Source organism: Spea bombifrons, chromosome 5 (genome assembly GCF_027358695.1).
Source record: "Spea bombifrons isolate aSpeBom1 chromosome 5, aSpeBom1.2.pri, whole genome shotgun sequence".
Taxonomy (NCBI): domain Eukaryota; kingdom Metazoa; phylum Chordata; class Amphibia; order Anura; family Pelobatidae; genus Spea; species Spea bombifrons.
Genome location: NC_071091.1, coordinates 27,155,020 through 27,173,102, shown reverse-complemented (window position 1 = coordinate 27,173,102; position 18,083 = coordinate 27,155,020). Strand labels below are relative to the sequence as shown.

Below are 18,083 nucleotides of genomic sequence, written 5' to 3'. Positions count from 1 at the left end.
TAAGTGCGGTGAAATATCTGGAAGTCGCCATGTGTCAAATCATTTGACCTAAACGTACATGAATCAGACAGAGGCTTTACGAAGTGTTGGCTACTGTGTCTATAAGCAGCTTACACGCGCATGTAATATGAATTGTCCTCTGTGCTTTTTCCATACCCTTGGGAAATAATTTGCCTTCCACAATTTCCCCACACTAAATGAGCCAATTACACCTTTCTTTATTCTGTGCTGTAATTAAGAGTTTGCGCTGTTTCAATGAAATTAGCAACTTTTGAGCAGGGCCCTCCTTACCTATCGTTTGTCTTAGTCTGTCAATTCTAGTTTTGTCATACCCTTTGAAAATCTGTATCATAAAAAGTGTTGCGTATATTTTTGATGCTATATAAATAAAAAAATATATTTTTGTATGTGTTAAAGTTTAGTACACTAAGTGGACCTATGTTTACTAAATAAAAAAAATCAATATATAAGCATTAGAAACCCACTATGTGTTTTTGGAAGCTGCCATCTTAACGTCGTGTTTTCAGAGTATTCATGTCTGTTACTCCTTCCCTTTTATTAAGTTGCTGCTTCCCTTTGCCAGGAGGCTGATATCTTTTCCAAATCTGTGGTGAGGAGGTGAACATTTCAAGAACAAAAACTAGTTATAGTATAGTTTTTGCCACCTCTTCTATAGGTGATGGCTTCCTTCATGTAAAATAGTCCCTTACTTTTAAACCATAAATATCCAACACAGCTATAGGTAGGGTTCGTAAATGCTGTTATTCGGAACTGAATGCTGTAACGGTAGCACTTGCCCTTCATTGCAAATTGATGAGTTTGTTTTTATTCATGGGTCTTCCTGTTGAGTAATTCCACTGACCTCGCTGGATTCAGACAATAGCCGTGTTGGCTTTTTAATGCTCAAATCATATATAATTAATACATTGCACAGACACTGTTGGTGCCAAAAAATACACACTTAACTAATATTTTTTTTCTGCCAGTAGGCAAAAAGAGGTAAATCAGCACTTTGTGATATACACTAGGGCTGCAACTAACGATTATTTTAATAATCGATTAGTTGGCCGATTATTTTTTCGATTAATCGGATAAAAAAAATGAATGTAAATTTTTCATTTATTTAAAATAATTTACTAAACAAATGATGTTAAATACAAACAGCAGAATAAAAAAACTTTGATAATAAATTTCTTGTCTTTATTTCCCAACCAGCCCCCCAATATATGCACATTTGAGCCCAGGCTTGCTACCCTGCCTCCCAGACATGCCATGCTGCCCCCCCACATATGCCACGCTGCCTACCACAGCACTCCACGCTGCCTCCCACATCTGCCACGCCACGCTGCCTCCCACATCTGCCACTCCACTCTACCCCCCACATGCCACTGTGCCTGATACGCCTTATACCCCCTGAAACACCACTCCATCCTCCCCAGACATGCCACCCTGCTCTCCCCACATATGCCACGCCATGCTGCCTCCCACATCTGCCACTCCACAATGCCTCCCACATATGCCACGCTGCCTCCCACATCTGCCACTCCACGCTGCCTCCCACATCTGCCACTGTGCCTGATACGCCTTATATCCCCTGATACCCCACTCCATCCTCCCCAGACATGCCACCCTGTCTCCCAGACATGCCACTTCTCTACCCCCAGATATGCCACTCTACCCCCAGATATGCCTTATACACCCTGATACACCACTCCGTCCTCCCCAGACATGCCACACTGCCCTCCCCACATATGCCTTATATACTGTATATGCCTTATACCCCCAGATATGTCACTTCACTGCCCCCAGGATTTAGATTCCCCTAAATTAACCCTAAACTCCCTATTAACCATAACTGCCCCTAAATTAACCCTTAACACCCCCTTAACCACAGCATCCCCTAAATTAACCCTAAAGACCCCATCAACCACAGCATCCCCTAAATTAACCCTAAACACACCATTAACCACAACTGCCTCAAATTAACCCCAAACACCCCATTAACCACAGCTGCTCCTAAATTAACCCTAAACACCCTATTAACATAACTGCCCCTAAATTAACCCTAAACACCCAATTAACCATAACTGCCCCTAAATTAACCCTAAACACCCCACTAACCGTAACTGCCCCTAAATTAACCCCCACCTCCCCTAACTTTCAGTAGCCCAAATATATATATATATATATATTACATACATATATACACACATACACATTATATATATATATATATATATATATATATATATATATATATATATATATATATACACACACATACACATTATATATATATATATATATACACACACATACACATTATATATATATATATATATACACACACACATTATATATATATATATATATATATATAAATATACACATTTACATATACTTACAGTTAGATGAGTGTCACAGCCATGTGGTTCTGGCCTGGAGAAGGAAGGGGCGGGGCCAGTTGTCACAGTGATTACAGGGAGGGGGAGTAAGTAGGAGCTGCTGCTGTGAGACGGTGAGTCAGACTAAACGGATTATATAATGAGGGGGATTTTTCAGAGCGTTTGCTCTGAAAAAACCCTCATTTTATAATCGATAATAATCGATTCAACTAATCGATAATGAAATTCGTTGCCAACGAATTTCATTATCGATTATTATCGATTTTATCGATTAGTTGTTGCAGCCCTAATATACACGATATGGACAAAATCATTGGGACACCTGACCATTACACCAACAGGGACTTATGATGTTGTATTCTAAATACATAGACATTAATATGTAGCTGGTCCTCCCTTGGCAGCTATAACAGCCTCCGGTCTTCTTGGAAGGCTTTCCACAAGATTGCTGTGGGAATTTTTGCCCATTCATCCACCAGAGCATTTGTGAGGTCAGGCACTCATGTTGGACGAGAAGGCCTGGCTCACAATCTGTTTGTTTATCCCAAAGGTGATTTGATTGGGTTGAGGTCAAGGGTCTGTGCGGTCAGTCAAGTTTATCCAACCATATCTTTATGGACCTTGCTTTCACAAACCGAATTATTGGAAAGGTGGCATCCTATAACAGTACCATGCTTGAATTCACTGAGCTCTTCAGAAGGACCCATGTTTTTCACAAATGTTTGTGAATGCAGACTGCATGGCTAGGTGCTTGATTGTATACACCTCTGGCAATGGGTCTGAAAAACCTGGATTCAGTAATTAAGAGGTGTGTCCCAGTACGTTTGTCCATAAATACTGTGTGATAGTCAGGGCTGGCCCAAGACAGTGTACTTGGATGCTGCCCACCACTCCCACATACGATGTAAAATTTGCTCTCACTCATGCTGTTTCACACTATCGTTCATGCTGCTTCTGTGACCATGCCTCCTTTCCTATAACTCCGCTAAATCTTCTCTTGTATTTTCCCATTCTTCTGACTTCTTTCTTTGTCCTCTTCACCCCGTGTCTTCTTTCTTCATCCACTTCTCCTGGAACCTGGACTGTAGATGCACTTCCGCAAAAGGTCAGAGCTTCTGGGCACACCCTCTTCCCTGATTGAATAGGGTAGAGGCTTTTTGTGGAAGTGCACAGACAGTAATAATGCAGGTAGATTTACTGAGAAAGAGAGGTGTATAAGCACTCCATTTTCTCTATGAATCTATCCCAAAAGAGTATGCCTTAGCGTGGCAAATTGACACCCTGTTAAACCGCTGCCTAGGACCCATTCACCCACCGGGACCAATGTAAGGGCCTGCTCTAGTGATGGTATATGGTATTAAACAGATCTGGCATGATGTAAGAGTTTCCATTTTTATTATTCTGCAAAATGTTTGGTTAACCTTTAAAGATTTTCGTTTTGATTTGTTTCTCCAGTAAGTATATCTGTAGTGTCAGCTTTGTTCACCCAATTCTGTTATTAAGCAGAGCTCTCGTATAAGTACGGGGTTTTATTTGTGCGCTCCATTTATATTTTAATGATCTCTTTACCTGATTTGTACAATGAAGTTTTTACCTTATCAGGAAATTAGTGTAATACAGTTTAACGAGTGATTACATAATACATTCCATATAAGTTAAAGAGAAGCAGAACTGGACACCGACTAACTCCCCGTTACAGCAAAGCAAAAAATGAATGTGCACTGGTATGTAACATGGAAGATTAATACAGAAAACAAGGTGGAATTTTAAGTGTCAGACTTTTAAAAAGATTATAAGCATTTTACAATGAAATTGTGTGTAGTATTGATTTATTGCAGTATTACAGTGTAACTCCTCCCAAGTGCTTAATTTCTATTAGTAGATTAAAATACATTTTCAAGAATATTGTGATCTTTTCCTTTAAAAAAAAAAAAAAAAAAGCATAAAACCTTTTTAGCGCAACATTTTCTCATGCATTCAGTAACTTTTAAATGTTCTGTATTATCTTAGTCCAGTCTACTGATCCCACTGCCTGTGGTAACCAGTAGAATGACTCTGTCCTAATCAACCAGCTAACAAACAAAGCTTGACAAAGGCCCTGATTGGCCGAAACGTTGCTTTTGTTTGCTCTCGCTTAATAAAGTATCCTAAAGACTGGAAGCTGTTTGGAGTGCTGGGATTTCTTTTCTTTGTTTGTGTGCTTCAAGAGGGTTTATGCTGTCCCTTTTTTTCCTGCTAGCACCCTGTTTCCTGGGAGTTGAGTGCAGAACCATTTTTTCTTTTTTACGGTACTAATCAACCAGCCAGACACTGACTAACCAACCCCTATGCAGGAACAAATTTCATTGGCGTTGTTATAAAGAATTATTTTACATAGAACCCTGAAAACACAAACCTTTACGCCATTGTTGTTCCATGGAAACTTTTTACGCTTGGCGTAGAATAACATTGAAGATGATTAGGATTGAATGTTGTGTTCCAAGTACTACAGGCACATAGTTGGCATGTTCAGCCTGGGTTTTAGAGATATTTAAGCCCCCCTCCCTCCTACAAACCTGCAGATATCATTCTCCACTTTGAGTTGTGAATACAGTGCAATGAATCGACAAGATTCTCATGCAGATGTGAACAGATAGAGAATATTTGCTTTGAGTATGAGATTGCAGGAAACCCAGTCTGCATTCTACATGTCTATTATGCATACAGCCACTATAATTCAATCAGCCGACTCTATTAAAGGGACACTCCAGTGTCTCCAATAAACTACCTTTTTTTTTTAACCATTGAATATGTCCAGATGCATGAAGAGAATAAGAATTCCCTCTATGTATTTGAACTGTTTACCTGCCCCCCAGTTTGGGCTGAACACATCTGCTCACCAGTTCTCATGTGTGCTGTACTCGCTCGTGAGTTCCAGGGGGTCTTTAGTTTAAGAAAAAGTAGCAATCTACATTTCAGAAACTTTTTTTCCCATAACCTTATGAAAACAATCGTAGGAAAACTGTAAAAGTGGGTGTTTACCGACGGAAATTTCTAAAGCAGATTACAAGTATGGTATTAAATTACCAGTAGAACAGGAAGAGCAATGCCTGCCCTTAATGATAAGTCAGAAAAGAAACAAAATGTATAACTGGTAAGGCCGCTTGGAGGGTTTAAGGCTCAAACCTTGCTTTATGTATTGTGGAAAGGCTTTGCCTAGATGGTGCAAGTCAGCAACTTGCATCCCCCAAGAATCTGTTAAGTACGGACAGTCCCTCTTGGGCCCTTAACATTGTTTCTCTTTTCCGTCCCTCTTTTCTAGGCGATCATGACGTATGAGTGTATCGGTATTTTACTGTCCTTTTAAAGGTGCAGTTCCACTTGGGCAAGCCATTCATTGCACTCTCTAGTAGCTAAGCAAATAAACCTTAGAGTCACATTACAAGCTTTCTGGTACAAAAATATGACTGCGGAATTCTAGATGATATAAAGAAGTGTTTCATCATTCAACCGTACTAGGAATGCAACATTTTGTTATAAAAATGTTAAATTCAACAGACGGCACCTTAAGTGTGACAAAGTTTATAGAACGAAAAATGTGGTTATACATTGTGTAAATAAACTAAGCATTTATATAATTTACTTTGTGACCTATTCATAACTATTGATGTACTTTGGAAAATAACATAAAAATCCCTGCCTCTAGTTGTTCTTCTAACTATTCCCCCTATAGTGTCCTTCTTTGCTGATTTTTGAGTTTTTTTGAGAAACCTGAACCTCATTGAGATGGCATGTAGGGATTAGTGTCAACGTATACAGTCTCTGCATTCTTTCAGCAGTTATGTGTGGTATGAATTGTTTGATAGAGACTGGTTCCTATAGCAGCAGTGTGAGACGGTGACCCTTAGGGCTGTATGTAAACATTGTGCAGTATTATAGTCGTGTTACGTGAAGCACGCCTGGGAGATATCTCTCTCAACTTGCCTATCGGCATTCTGAAAGTACATAGTGTTATTGTGACTTAGCATTGTTTTTAGAATTCTTAAAGTTATTGTAAGGGTCATGAACAAGGCTGTCCATTAAAGGTTCTTCACTCTTGGGGAAATGAAGATAGTATACCATGAACACCGTCAAAATGGTTCCCCATGTTTTCCAATCTGTCTGAAGTACCTCTTTGTTTATCTTGGCTGTGTTTAGCATGGCTTGTAGGCTTTAATTTACCAATGTCTGCATTCCTGCCTGTCTGGCTGGCTATTCTGTCAATGACACAGACATGGCACCTCAATGCTAAAACCATCTACAGGTTAGAAATGTACTGGGATATTGTGACATAAAATTTCTGCTAACCACGTGTTGCCACCACCCTGTCCTTCAGCTATTTTATGTGAATTTTTTAATTGTAATATTTATATAAACACATAGCTGTTAAAATAAATGTTTAAAATGTTCTATCCAGAAGTAGTTTAACAACTACGAATGTATATGTTAAAAGCAGGCATTTCTTTTAACCTTTTATAATGCCTCAGGTCAATGTAGTCCATCAGGTCTGCTCACTCCAAAGTCTAAAAGTTGAACCAGGTTTTGAAACCCAGCACCTGATCTGTTTTTGTATTGGTATTACTGGTGTGTAGTCTTCAATTTGTTTATTCTATGCTATCCTAAATAAATCCCTTTTTGAAATTAATCTTGCACAAAGGTCACAGAGCCGTTTACATTGGCGTTCATGTACCACTTGGCAGACAGCCCCGCAGACGTCACCGACATCGTGGCCACAAGCACCACCGCCGAAGAAAAGAAAAAGAGAACGACAAAGAGGATGGCCGGGAATCTCCCAATTATGGTAAACACTGTGATTCATACTGTCGTAAACCTGAAATGTCTATTCTATAGAGAACCAGATGGTAGGTAAACAGCCTACTGTACTTAAATGGCTGAGGGGGACACACAAAAACTCTGAAATTACTCTCTCATTAGATAAACCCTCCAGCTTTTACTAAAGACAACGTATTATATTTCAGGTTTTAATTGTTGTTGCTGTGGCAACAAGAACACTTTCGATCTCAATTACATAATACCGTTTAAAAATAAATAAAATTCACCTCATCTTTTATTTTATTTTTTTGGGGTTTGTCATTAAGTATATAACAAAATATACTTTGAAAGTTTTTAGTAGCCACTTAAAGGTATAAAAGGAATACAGCGGTTTACGTAACTTGTGTCCGGTTGCACTGACACAGCTGCGATATCTTTAAAATCATGTTACAAAGTTTCACCCGTATCTGCATGCGTATCCGCTATGTGCTGATGATCCCAAGGGGTGACGGATTTGCCAGGCAAACCTATTTGGGAAAGAGATGTATCCATATAGGTGTGTGTGTGTGTGTGTGTATGTATGTATGTACAGTCTAGCACTGAAATTCTAGACAAAGTAAATGCTTAAAAAGCCATGTTTGTCCTTCGAATCCTGTCCCGTGGGTACCGCGCTATGCATGGCCTTTTCATACATTCTGTGGGACTCTGGCAATCATCTCACTTTCTCCTACAGGCCATCCTCTTGGTTTATATGTCTACAAAAAAAAGTGTCTTATTTGTTAATTTTATTTGTCGGTTTTTAGGTTTCACTTAAGCTTTAAGCTCTCTTGCGGGCTGTTAAATATTTGCCCACTGTGGAAAAACATTAAAACTTGCCCCTTCTTTGGAGAATTGTGCTTGGGTTGCTTTTATAAACATGGCTGGTAGAAAGCTCAGTGACATTTAAAATTGCCATTTTTAGCTATTCCCACTGTTCATGCATTGACCTTTGCAACCTCTGTCGTGCCATGGAAACATGCAAGTACTTTCCCACCTAAAAAAAAAAAAAAATGTATTTTTCAGCAAAAAACGTAACACAGAACGTTGTTGCTAATACAGCATTGACTTTGAAAAACTATGTGGTATACATAGAAATAGTGTTGATCCTCTATATAAAAGGAATACCTTTTGCGTTAGAATTGGTTGCCTTACATAGTTGTATATATTAGCAAATGCAGTGAAAGATGTGTGTGTGTGTGTGTGTGTGTGTGTGTGTGTGTAATCGGTTCTAGTTTTGTTATATCCTTTGACTGTACTTTATTGTAAGAAGCTCTTTGTAAATCTATCTAAATGTATTTATATATTATAATGTTCAAGGTTGCAGGTGCTGTTTTAGTGGACTGGAGAACCAGGTTTTTCTCACTTCATAAAGGGAAACGCTCACCAATTTCTATTATAACTAGTACCAGATTAACGTTCAGTTTTCAATATTATTGTGCGGTTTTTATCTTTTAAAAAAGTTCTAGTTTTTGCATTTTCTTTTCAGGCAGTTGCGTGTTGGCTATTTTTGTGTGATGCAGCTGTGTTTAATCGTGGCCTACTAGACAAACACCCTGACTCCTTATCATACGCCGATGGTAAACAATAAATGGGTTAGTCTTGACCCAGTCAGATATTGTGACTAATGAAAATATTTAATTGCCGTAAAGAACAAGCAGGGAGCACAGATGCGGTGGGATAATATCCTTAGCAGGGTGATGGTACCTCCTGCATTTCCTTAGTTTTCCCCTCGATTCAGTGGGAACAGCAATTTTTAGCCATCCTCTCTACCTTCATGCAGCAGGCGGCCATGTTTTACCACGGATGCAGGCACTTATACTGCGCTGTGGTTTGGTTTTTTTAATGAAAATTATGCAATAATAAACGAAATGTGTTATGCATGTGGAAAGCATCAGCTATACGGAACGCAATAATTGTTTTTGTGTTTTTTTCTTTTCTCTCTAGACACCCCATCCCAGCGCGTACAGTTTATCCTTGGCACGGAGGATGATGATGAAGAGCACATTCCGCATGACCTTTTTACTGAAATGGATGAGCTCTGTTTTCGGGATGGTGAAGAATGTGAATGGAAGGAAACCGCACGGTGAGGTTTTAGTTTACAGATGTGCTGTAACATTCAGCTCAAGTAATAACATATTCTCCATACACATACAGTCTTAAAACGTTCTTTACTCTGTGGTAGCCTTAAGAATTGTACATTGAGGTCCTAGCTGAGATTTTTTATTGAAGCTTGTTGCTGTAAGTACTTTTTAAGTATGGTGAACTGAAAAAATGTTCCTTTGCTACTAAAGGCTGTATTTAAGGAGAATTACCATTTTTAAGTTAAATCTCATAACGTTACTCTGTAAATGTGTTTGATTTCAGCTGGCTCAAGTTTGAGGAAGACGTTGAAGATGGTGGCGACAGATGGAGTAAGCCTTATGTGGCGACTTTGTCGCTGCACAGCCTGTTTGAGTTAAGAAGCTGCATCCTTAACGGCACAGTAATGTTGGATATGAGAGCCAGTACCATAGAAGAAATTGCAGGTAAGGCACTCTCACAACATGGTTTTATGGGGAATTTTCTTTTTTTCCATTTTTTATATCAGTTTAAAAAAGAAAAATCTAAATATTTGGAGTAGAAAACACATCTCATACAAGCCGAATAGCTGGGAGGCAGAGAAGGGGGCAAATGCATTTTTGGGAGATTCTGCAGAAACTCTACATGCGTTTGCAAGGTGGACCACATGAAATTAAGGGACCGCTCTGCTGTCATACATAAAAGCGTACATGATTGCATTACGTAGTTAAGGATACACTCCGGCTAAGATTTTTTTTGTATCCCATGAACTAGTTTGGCAGCGCAGCAAGGGTTAATACATAATATAAAGAAACGAAATGTTTGTTAGTTTCGTTTTACTGGTTTGGTCTTCCCTTTATTTGAAAAGGTGTTCATGTTTTGTATGGAAGTCGGTAAGAGTTTGTGATTCTAGTAATGTTTTATGTATGTATTTAGCTGGTTTCCTCTAATCAGTGTGTTTACAAAGAGCGCCGGGGTAGGTAAAGGGTGTGCTTTGTGTTTGCTTTGTGTATCCGTCACTGGGGCTTTGCACCTGTCTGCTGTTGATCTAAAGTAGCTGCTCCCTGTTCCTCTGGTGCTGTGCACACTAGTCTGTCGCTAGCCACTACTTCCCATGTGCTAGTGGTTACCCTATTATGGTGAAAATTTTATGTAAATAACCACTAAATATGAAAGACTTATTATTTAGTGACATAGACCTGGATGTTCTAGTTTATGTTCAGCCTTGAGATCTACCGCTGTAGTCATAAATGTTGTGCTTGGGTAATTTTACATCAGAGGATCTCCCCAACTGGCCCATGATTGCCAGTGACAGTGGGGCAGCTACCCATGATCATTGGGTAGTGCCTGAAAATCATCACTGTCCTGTTGGGAGGTCTGTGTGTATATATATATATATATATATATATATATATATATATATATATATATATATATATATATATATATATATATATATATATATATATATATATATATATATATATATATATATATATATATATATATATATATATATATATATATATATATATATATATATATATATATATATATATATATATATATATATATATCTCTATCAAAGCCTCCTTGAATCTGGATTGCAGGGAAAGGCAGAGGCACCCTTCTAGATGTTTAAAATGTTCAGATGTGAATGCAAAAAAAAACAGTAACATCTCGATCCATTCCATTATACATAGAAACTAGATGATACCTCAGTTTTTAGCAAACATTTTTGCTATCGCAATAGTAACCCCAAATAGCATGTTCATATAAAATCCATAGGGATTTAGGGGTCTATGAATGAAAGTGCAAATAGTGTTGGCGTCTCATCAGATAATTCACTTTTTCTAATATTTAGTGCAGCTTGTGTATTGTTGCTCGATTCATTTGAATGATATGTATTTAGTGAAAACACTCAGCTCTTTGGCTTTTATCCTTTTCACACAGACATGGTCTTGGACAGCATGATTGCGGCTGGCCAGTTAGATGAATTGATGAGGGAACAAGTGCGGGAAGCGCTCCTAAAGAGACATCACCACCAGAATGAGAAGAAGCTGAGTAACCGAATCCCGCTAGTACGCTCCTTCGCTGACATAGGCAAGAAACATTCTGATCCTCACTTGCTTGAACGAAACGGTGAGATAAGTTGTGACAAGCAGCTTATTCTAACCTATTTCGCTTTTACCAAATTCCTGTCTGTCGTCCTTCCTCTTAAAGCAGCAGCTGCTTTATTTGCAACTGTTTTTGTTATTGATTGAGCTTCACTTCTTAATTTTGCTTAAAATATGGGATGCCCTTTTTTATTTTTTTTCCCTGTCATCCTCTGTGCCAAAGGTATTCGAGAGTGAACGTTTACTATAAATATATATTTCTTTTTGTTTTGCTGCCTAAAAGCTTAAAAATCCGGCTTTGCATGGCTCAAAAAAATAGAATCACAATTAAAATACCTGGGAACTTTTAAGATCTTTCCTCGATGTTCATGGTCTGTCTTAGCTCAGCTATTTCTGAATGAGCTGCCTGACTGTGTTACCTTCATCTAATGATACTGGAACCCACCGATTGGTGTTCCACAGGAATGGCTTGATTGAAGCCCCTACTTTAATATGAGGGACTAAATTATGGATCTCTAATTTTATGTTTTCCATGGGGAAAGACTAAAAAAAAAAAACAAAAAAAAAAAAAACAATTTGCAATGTTAATGATTTAAAGGATCTCAAGGTCAGCTCTTTTCAAAAGTTCCCAGGTGTGGTATTTTGGTAGAAAATTACCCGATAAGATGAAATACATAAAGTACACACTTTGCTGCTGCTTTAATGTTTGCATTTATGTTTAACATTCTCTTTGATACGGTCTAATAAATGTTTATTAATCCAGTAATCACATGTTTTGTTTTACCACATACTAAACAGAGCCTACCCAACAAATGTCTTTTATTTATTGTATGTGTTTGTTTAAATGTTTTAAACTATCTGGTGCTTAAATCACTGCATGAATGTACTAGATATGATCTACTTGCATATGACTTTTCTACAAACTGGATTCATGGTTTTTCCTGTTCTGTTTCTGTCCATTAGAATATGATTATGTACTATTTATTGTGTTTTTTTACTGCCTACTGGATTCTGACCTTTTCTATGGATGCTAAATAGTCATTCACAGCCCTGATTTATTGTTCATCTGTTAGAATGTTGCTTGAGGATCCTCTTTAACATCCAAAATAGGTCATCTGGGCCCAGTCATCTGGGCATAGTTAACATAGGTTATTTATAGCTGTGAATGTGAAAAAGTAGTCAATCCTATGTAACCCATCATAGAATTAGTATAGCATATGGATGCAGTTGACCAGAAAAGATCATTACAGAACTGTTTTATCATTGGCAGCACATTTCTGTCAATGAGATCCCTGTCTTCCTTATATCTATTGGCTGGGAAGGGGATTGTGTGTGTTTTTTATTAATAATTATAAAATTAAAATTGAACAAACAGGACATATAATACACAGAAAACTTAGGAGGGTCATAAAGTCAGACTTCAGTCCTATAGACTGCAAAGATATACAAGGAGAGTGAGAAAGATGAGAGAGCAAGGGTGAGAATGTACATTTGACTGCCATGAATCAAGGGCAGATTATACCTTACTATGATTTAAACCAAAAAAAAAAAAGTTTCAAAACTTGTGCCCAATGAATTTTAGCAGTTTAGGATAATCCTGGGAGAAATACAGTGAAAATGAAACCGCACAATGTATGTAATATTGTAGATATCAGTGACATCAGTCTGTTTTTATTTAATACTCAATCGTTCTAATGTGCTGCTAGTAACAATGTGACCTCGGACGGATCAGAGCTGTGCCTGAATAGAGATGGATTTGGGATAATTGACTATTAGCCTCCAGCATTAATGAGCCTTGCAAAATGTTTTTTGGAACATTGTGGTCGGTTGTGAAATACCCCATGCCTTTACAATTTAAAGCATTTCTCGCGTTGATGTGCCATTTTCAAATGCTTTTGTTAAAATATTTCCTGAACAGATTGTAAAAGATCCCTGAAAAGAATCTACACTCTGTATGTGTTATGTGCATGTTGCAGTAAAATTACCGCAAATTCTTGAAAGTAGCATATTGCCAGTTCCTCTATGGTGTATACGTTACGTAATACGTGCTATTTTTAATATCACAATATAGTGTTTGAGTAGCAGATGATGTGTGAATCTTTTTTTTGTTTGTTTTGTTTTCAAATGAACCAACCAACCAATGAAAGGCTTGACAAACCTTGAACGATGACGCCATGGTGACTAGAAACCACTTCCTGGCGCCCAGGGTTTTGCAGGGCTGCCATCATGAATGCCGTGAGACTCCCGGGGGGGGGGGGGGGGTCACGCTACATGCATTCACAATGGCAGGAGATAGGCAGCGGTGGGGGAGGGGGTTGTGTATGTGAGTGTGGCAGATGATGACATAAAGATGTTGGCCAATAGTTCCTTCAAGCTTTTAGCTGTTATTCGGGGGGGGGGGGTTCTTACCTCCTTGATCATTCTGCGTTGTGCCCTTGGAGTCCTCTTGGCTGGGTTCCCACATTCTAAGGAGAGTAACCGCAGTACTAAAGCATTTCCATTTATAAACTGTGGACTGATGGATATCTAAAAGCTTTTAGATTATTTTGTAACCCTTTCCAGCTTTATGTAAATCAACAATTCTTGGTTGTAAGTCTTAGATATATTTTATTTTTTGCTCATAGTAGCCTTAAAACACACTTTCCAATCCTGATTCATTCATTGGCGTCCAGGTTTGCCAACTCCTGGCTTCAATTAGCTTTTGTCCAAGTGATTCGCCTAACCCACACTATACATATTTGAAGGATTTATTCAATATGCACAAGAACAATACAATATTTTGTGTTTGACTTAGTTGCCGATCAGACCATATCCTATATCTATACATAAATGCTGGTAATTCTACCGCATACTGGCTGTAATATACGAATACATACATACCATTAGCACTCTTTTGATTAATTCATTTAATAAGGAAACGTTAAGATAATTAGTCCTAGCAGAACCCATGTGCGATGTCACTCTAGGCCCCAGAGGCACAGAAGAGTTCAAAAAGCTTTGTCACAGACCGTGGTGCTCATCCCTGCGCCATTTGGAGTTCAGTTGTAAACAAGCTCTTATGTGGTGTGTTGGGGAAACCTGTGTAGTTCTGACAGATAAACAATATAAAATGTTACTTGGGACCTGAGAATGTAGACATACAAAAATATCAGAAATTAATAAATTCGAATTATATTGTATATCCATGGATTTTTTTTAATTTTTTTTTTTTGGTGGTGTTTCTGGAAGCCGCTAATTCTACTTGTTTGTTATTTTTCTGATCATCCTTGTAGCCCTTGGTAACTATTGGTAAAGTCACTCAGAACCAGGAATAAATAATTGAATAATAATGAGGTGAAAAGTATACAATTATTTTTCTGAAACTCTGGTCTTTGGGCTGGAAAATTGAGATGGCCTCTTTGGAAAACTGGTTGCGATTTTGTGAAGTTAGTCTATTTGTAACCAGTATGCTCAATTGCTTATGTATCTGTTTCAGTATTTTTCCTTTGTGCATGCGTTTGCCTATTAGTAGGCCGTTGCTTGGAATTTTAATTTCTGAAGTGTTCCCGTAGCTATACAAGTAAAGGTATTCATTTATTTTACGTAGACCTTTTTTGTTTCTTGTTTTATCTCAGGGGAAGGCCTTTCAGCCTCCCGTAACTCATTGCGAGCAGAATCTCGCCTGTCTCTCCTCCTCAATTATCTTCTTCCTCCTTCGAGAGTTGGGACACCAGCAGGCTCCAGGCGTACCTCACCTGCACCGTCCCCCCAAAACACACCACCCAGCAGCCCTAGCTTCAATCGACTGGCATCTACTAGTTCCCAACAAAGTGAACCGTGGTGCTCAGACTCTCAGCCATTGGTTTGTGAGGATATTCCTACTGTAATAATTCACCCACCAGAGGAGGAGGCTGAAAATCAGAAGCTTATGGAAACAAAGAAGAAAAATCATGGTGACACTGACCCAGGCAACTATGTTTTCTCTACCTGTGTGGTGCACTCTGCAACTCAATCACTCACACTGGAATGCTTTTGAGCACATTGCTTAAGCATAAGTAATTAGCATTGGTTTTTTTATCTTTTGTGCATGCGTTTTGAGTCTGCAGTGCGACCATCTTGATACTGCCATATTTACTCATAACTTCATCTCACTTCAGAATACCTATTTCTTCTCTAACTAGCTTTCAGGAATACAGAAAAAATAGGTAGTGGTCTTTCTGTTTTATTATTTAAATATTTTTTGTAGATATTTCTGCTGCTTATAAGAGGCTAAAACTTGTCAATCAAAGACACAAGTTAACTGTTCTTTTAGGGAACTGTCCGGACTTGAACATGCATATAGATGTTCCATATCAATAAGGAAATTGGATAAAGCTGTGTTGGTCTAAGAGAAAATCGGGACTTTAGCTCAAACCTCAGAGCTCCTGAAAGCTTATGTGGCACTACATGTCCTATGTTGGCCCAATAAATATCGGTTCTGTTTATATTAATAAAAAAAAAAAAACAAATTAAACAGTAAAAATGACTAACTGAAGAAAATTAGAATTTTATTTTAAACAAGTTATCCAATTTTTCTCCCCAGATAATATTAATGGGGAATTGGGAGATAAAATTACACAAAAAGGTCCTATATTAAAATCTCTAGAATGTCTTGGTATATTTGATTATAAGGTGCACAGTGGGAATCTATTATTTGTAGGTCTGCATGCTGTAGTTTTTACAGCTATTTTCTTTTTATATCTGCTTCATTTCCAGTTATGTCCTAATGTCTTCTGAGTGGTAGCTTACTGTGGAGCTATTATTTAAAGGCAGAGTGCCCTGAAATAAACTGATGTGAATTTTTAGTCTCATTTTAGTGGCAATTGACTTGACTTAGTCTAACTGCCGACACCACAACCTGGAGTCTTGTTATCTCACGATTGATATCTAAAATCTGTCTCCTACTTTTCCTAGAGAACAGGCCTGTGAAACACACTGAGCTTAAAGGGATCTGCTATAAAATGGCCTCTTGAGCTCTATTATTCTGTATCTGCAATCTGTAGACACAATGTTAGGTGGATCCTATCCCCTGAAGCACATTCCTAGTTCTGATGACCACTTTCTGACATCAGAAATGCATTTTTTTTTATCATTGTAGTTTGAAAACCATTTCTTAAACTTCACACATTAATACATTTTGGTATGACAGGCAATCTTATTTTCATTATTTATTAAGCATATGTTATTATTATTATGAAGACATACACTATTTTAGCATTGGCCTTGCCTGCTGCTTCCACTGTTGAACTTCTCAGATAAGTGTTTGTTAAGGTGACCTTGTTATCATGCTTGGAGTGCACTGCTTGTTGTCCTGATCCCGTTTAGACTTGCATTTGTGTGGAGATTTCATCGAGCTGTCATTCGCTCACATTGCAGCTGTGCTGTAGTTGACCAGTGTTCTTCTCAGGTAAAGTTCACGCATGCTGTTGACACTGCTTCTGTTATACATGCACGTAGTTATTCAGGAGCAGTTGAACCAGTCACAAAAAAGACAAGTGCCCCAGAATAAATTGACTCTGACTTGCTATCACAACTCATGCATGGATGTATCGCCATCACCTGTGTCTTATAATGATCAAGCAGTGTGGATATAAAGTTTCCAGCTATAGATCTGCATGGCCTGCTCTCTGAATCATGTTTGCTGTGAATTATTGAAGGTCTATTTGACTTGCTTTTGTAGAATTCACTAAATAACAATTTTTCTTTTTTTTTTTTAATAGCTCAAGTTATGCTTCTAGTTATTTTAGTGAGATATATTTATACATTTTTCTGCGCATTCCAGACAAAAAGTCCTCGAATTACATTGAAAGACCTCCAACTGTTTCCAAATCATAACCTAAAAAATACATTGGCTGTATATTTTGGGCTGTGTTATATACTACATACTATACTATTTATATAGATATATTTATATATATTGGAGTTCTCCAACCTGTGTTTTCTGTTCTGTTGGATTGCAGCTCATATCCCCATTGACACACCAGAAGAATCCCATGGTCCTAACAGAATAGTTATACCATAGCATAATATAGATTTGTGCACACTTCTCTCTTCTGATTCTTTCAGCCATTGTGTATGAAATGTACACAAAATGGTAAATTATTTAAAGGCACAGTCTAATGTGCAGCCTCACCAAGAAATAATGCGTATTAAATAAAATTATTTATTCATCGTTGGCGGACACTGTAGCTCCAAAGCATCCCATCACACCATGCATTTGCAAGTGCACAACATTAAAGGGACCACTGAGTTATACTTATTAAAGTAAACATGATGAATGGAGTATCCCTGTAATAAGGGGAATGAGACAAAATGGCTATAACTCCCTCTTAAAGATCACTCAATATCTTAAAAGGAACTTTTTCCCCTCATATTTTATTGCATTCTAATCGCCTCGTCATCCCATGCTGTTTTGGGGCTCCTCTACACATGGGTCATTTAAACTGTTCCTCATCTACAACTTAACGCCTTGCTACAAGGCACCGTGAGACATGTAATAAGGATGATGCACATGTCTTTCCTGCTAGTTTTTTGGGATTAAGCTATTTTAAAACATATGTTTTTAGTATGCTTCATGTTTGCGCGATGACTAGATTCTAGTCTAGTGTAGATTTAGATCCACACAAAGAAAAGTAGGTTTGTGCATTTGGCCACT

At 38.0% G+C, this 18,083-nt stretch overlaps 1 protein-coding gene across 3 annotated transcripts in view; it reads left to right on the top strand.

Annotated features, from left to right (window-relative positions):
• Nucleotides 1-18,083, top strand: part of SLC4A7 (solute carrier family 4 member 7) — a 71,276-nt gene that overhangs the window by 28,023 nt on the left and 25,170 nt on the right. For 2 of the 3 annotated variants that reach the window (XM_053467997.1, XM_053467996.1), the window contains exons 3-6: nt 7,081-7,224; nt 9,180-9,318; nt 9,600-9,760; nt 11,247-11,435. In XM_053467997.1, coding sequence (XP_053323972.1) covers nt 7,081-7,224; nt 9,180-9,318; nt 9,600-9,760; nt 11,247-11,435 — 633 coding nt within the window. Of the gene's footprint in view, nt 1-7,080; nt 7,225-9,179; nt 9,319-9,599; nt 9,761-11,246; nt 11,436-15,024; nt 15,343-18,083 lie in introns of all 3 variants that reach the window. The other variant, XM_053467995.1, reaches the window with a different exon arrangement.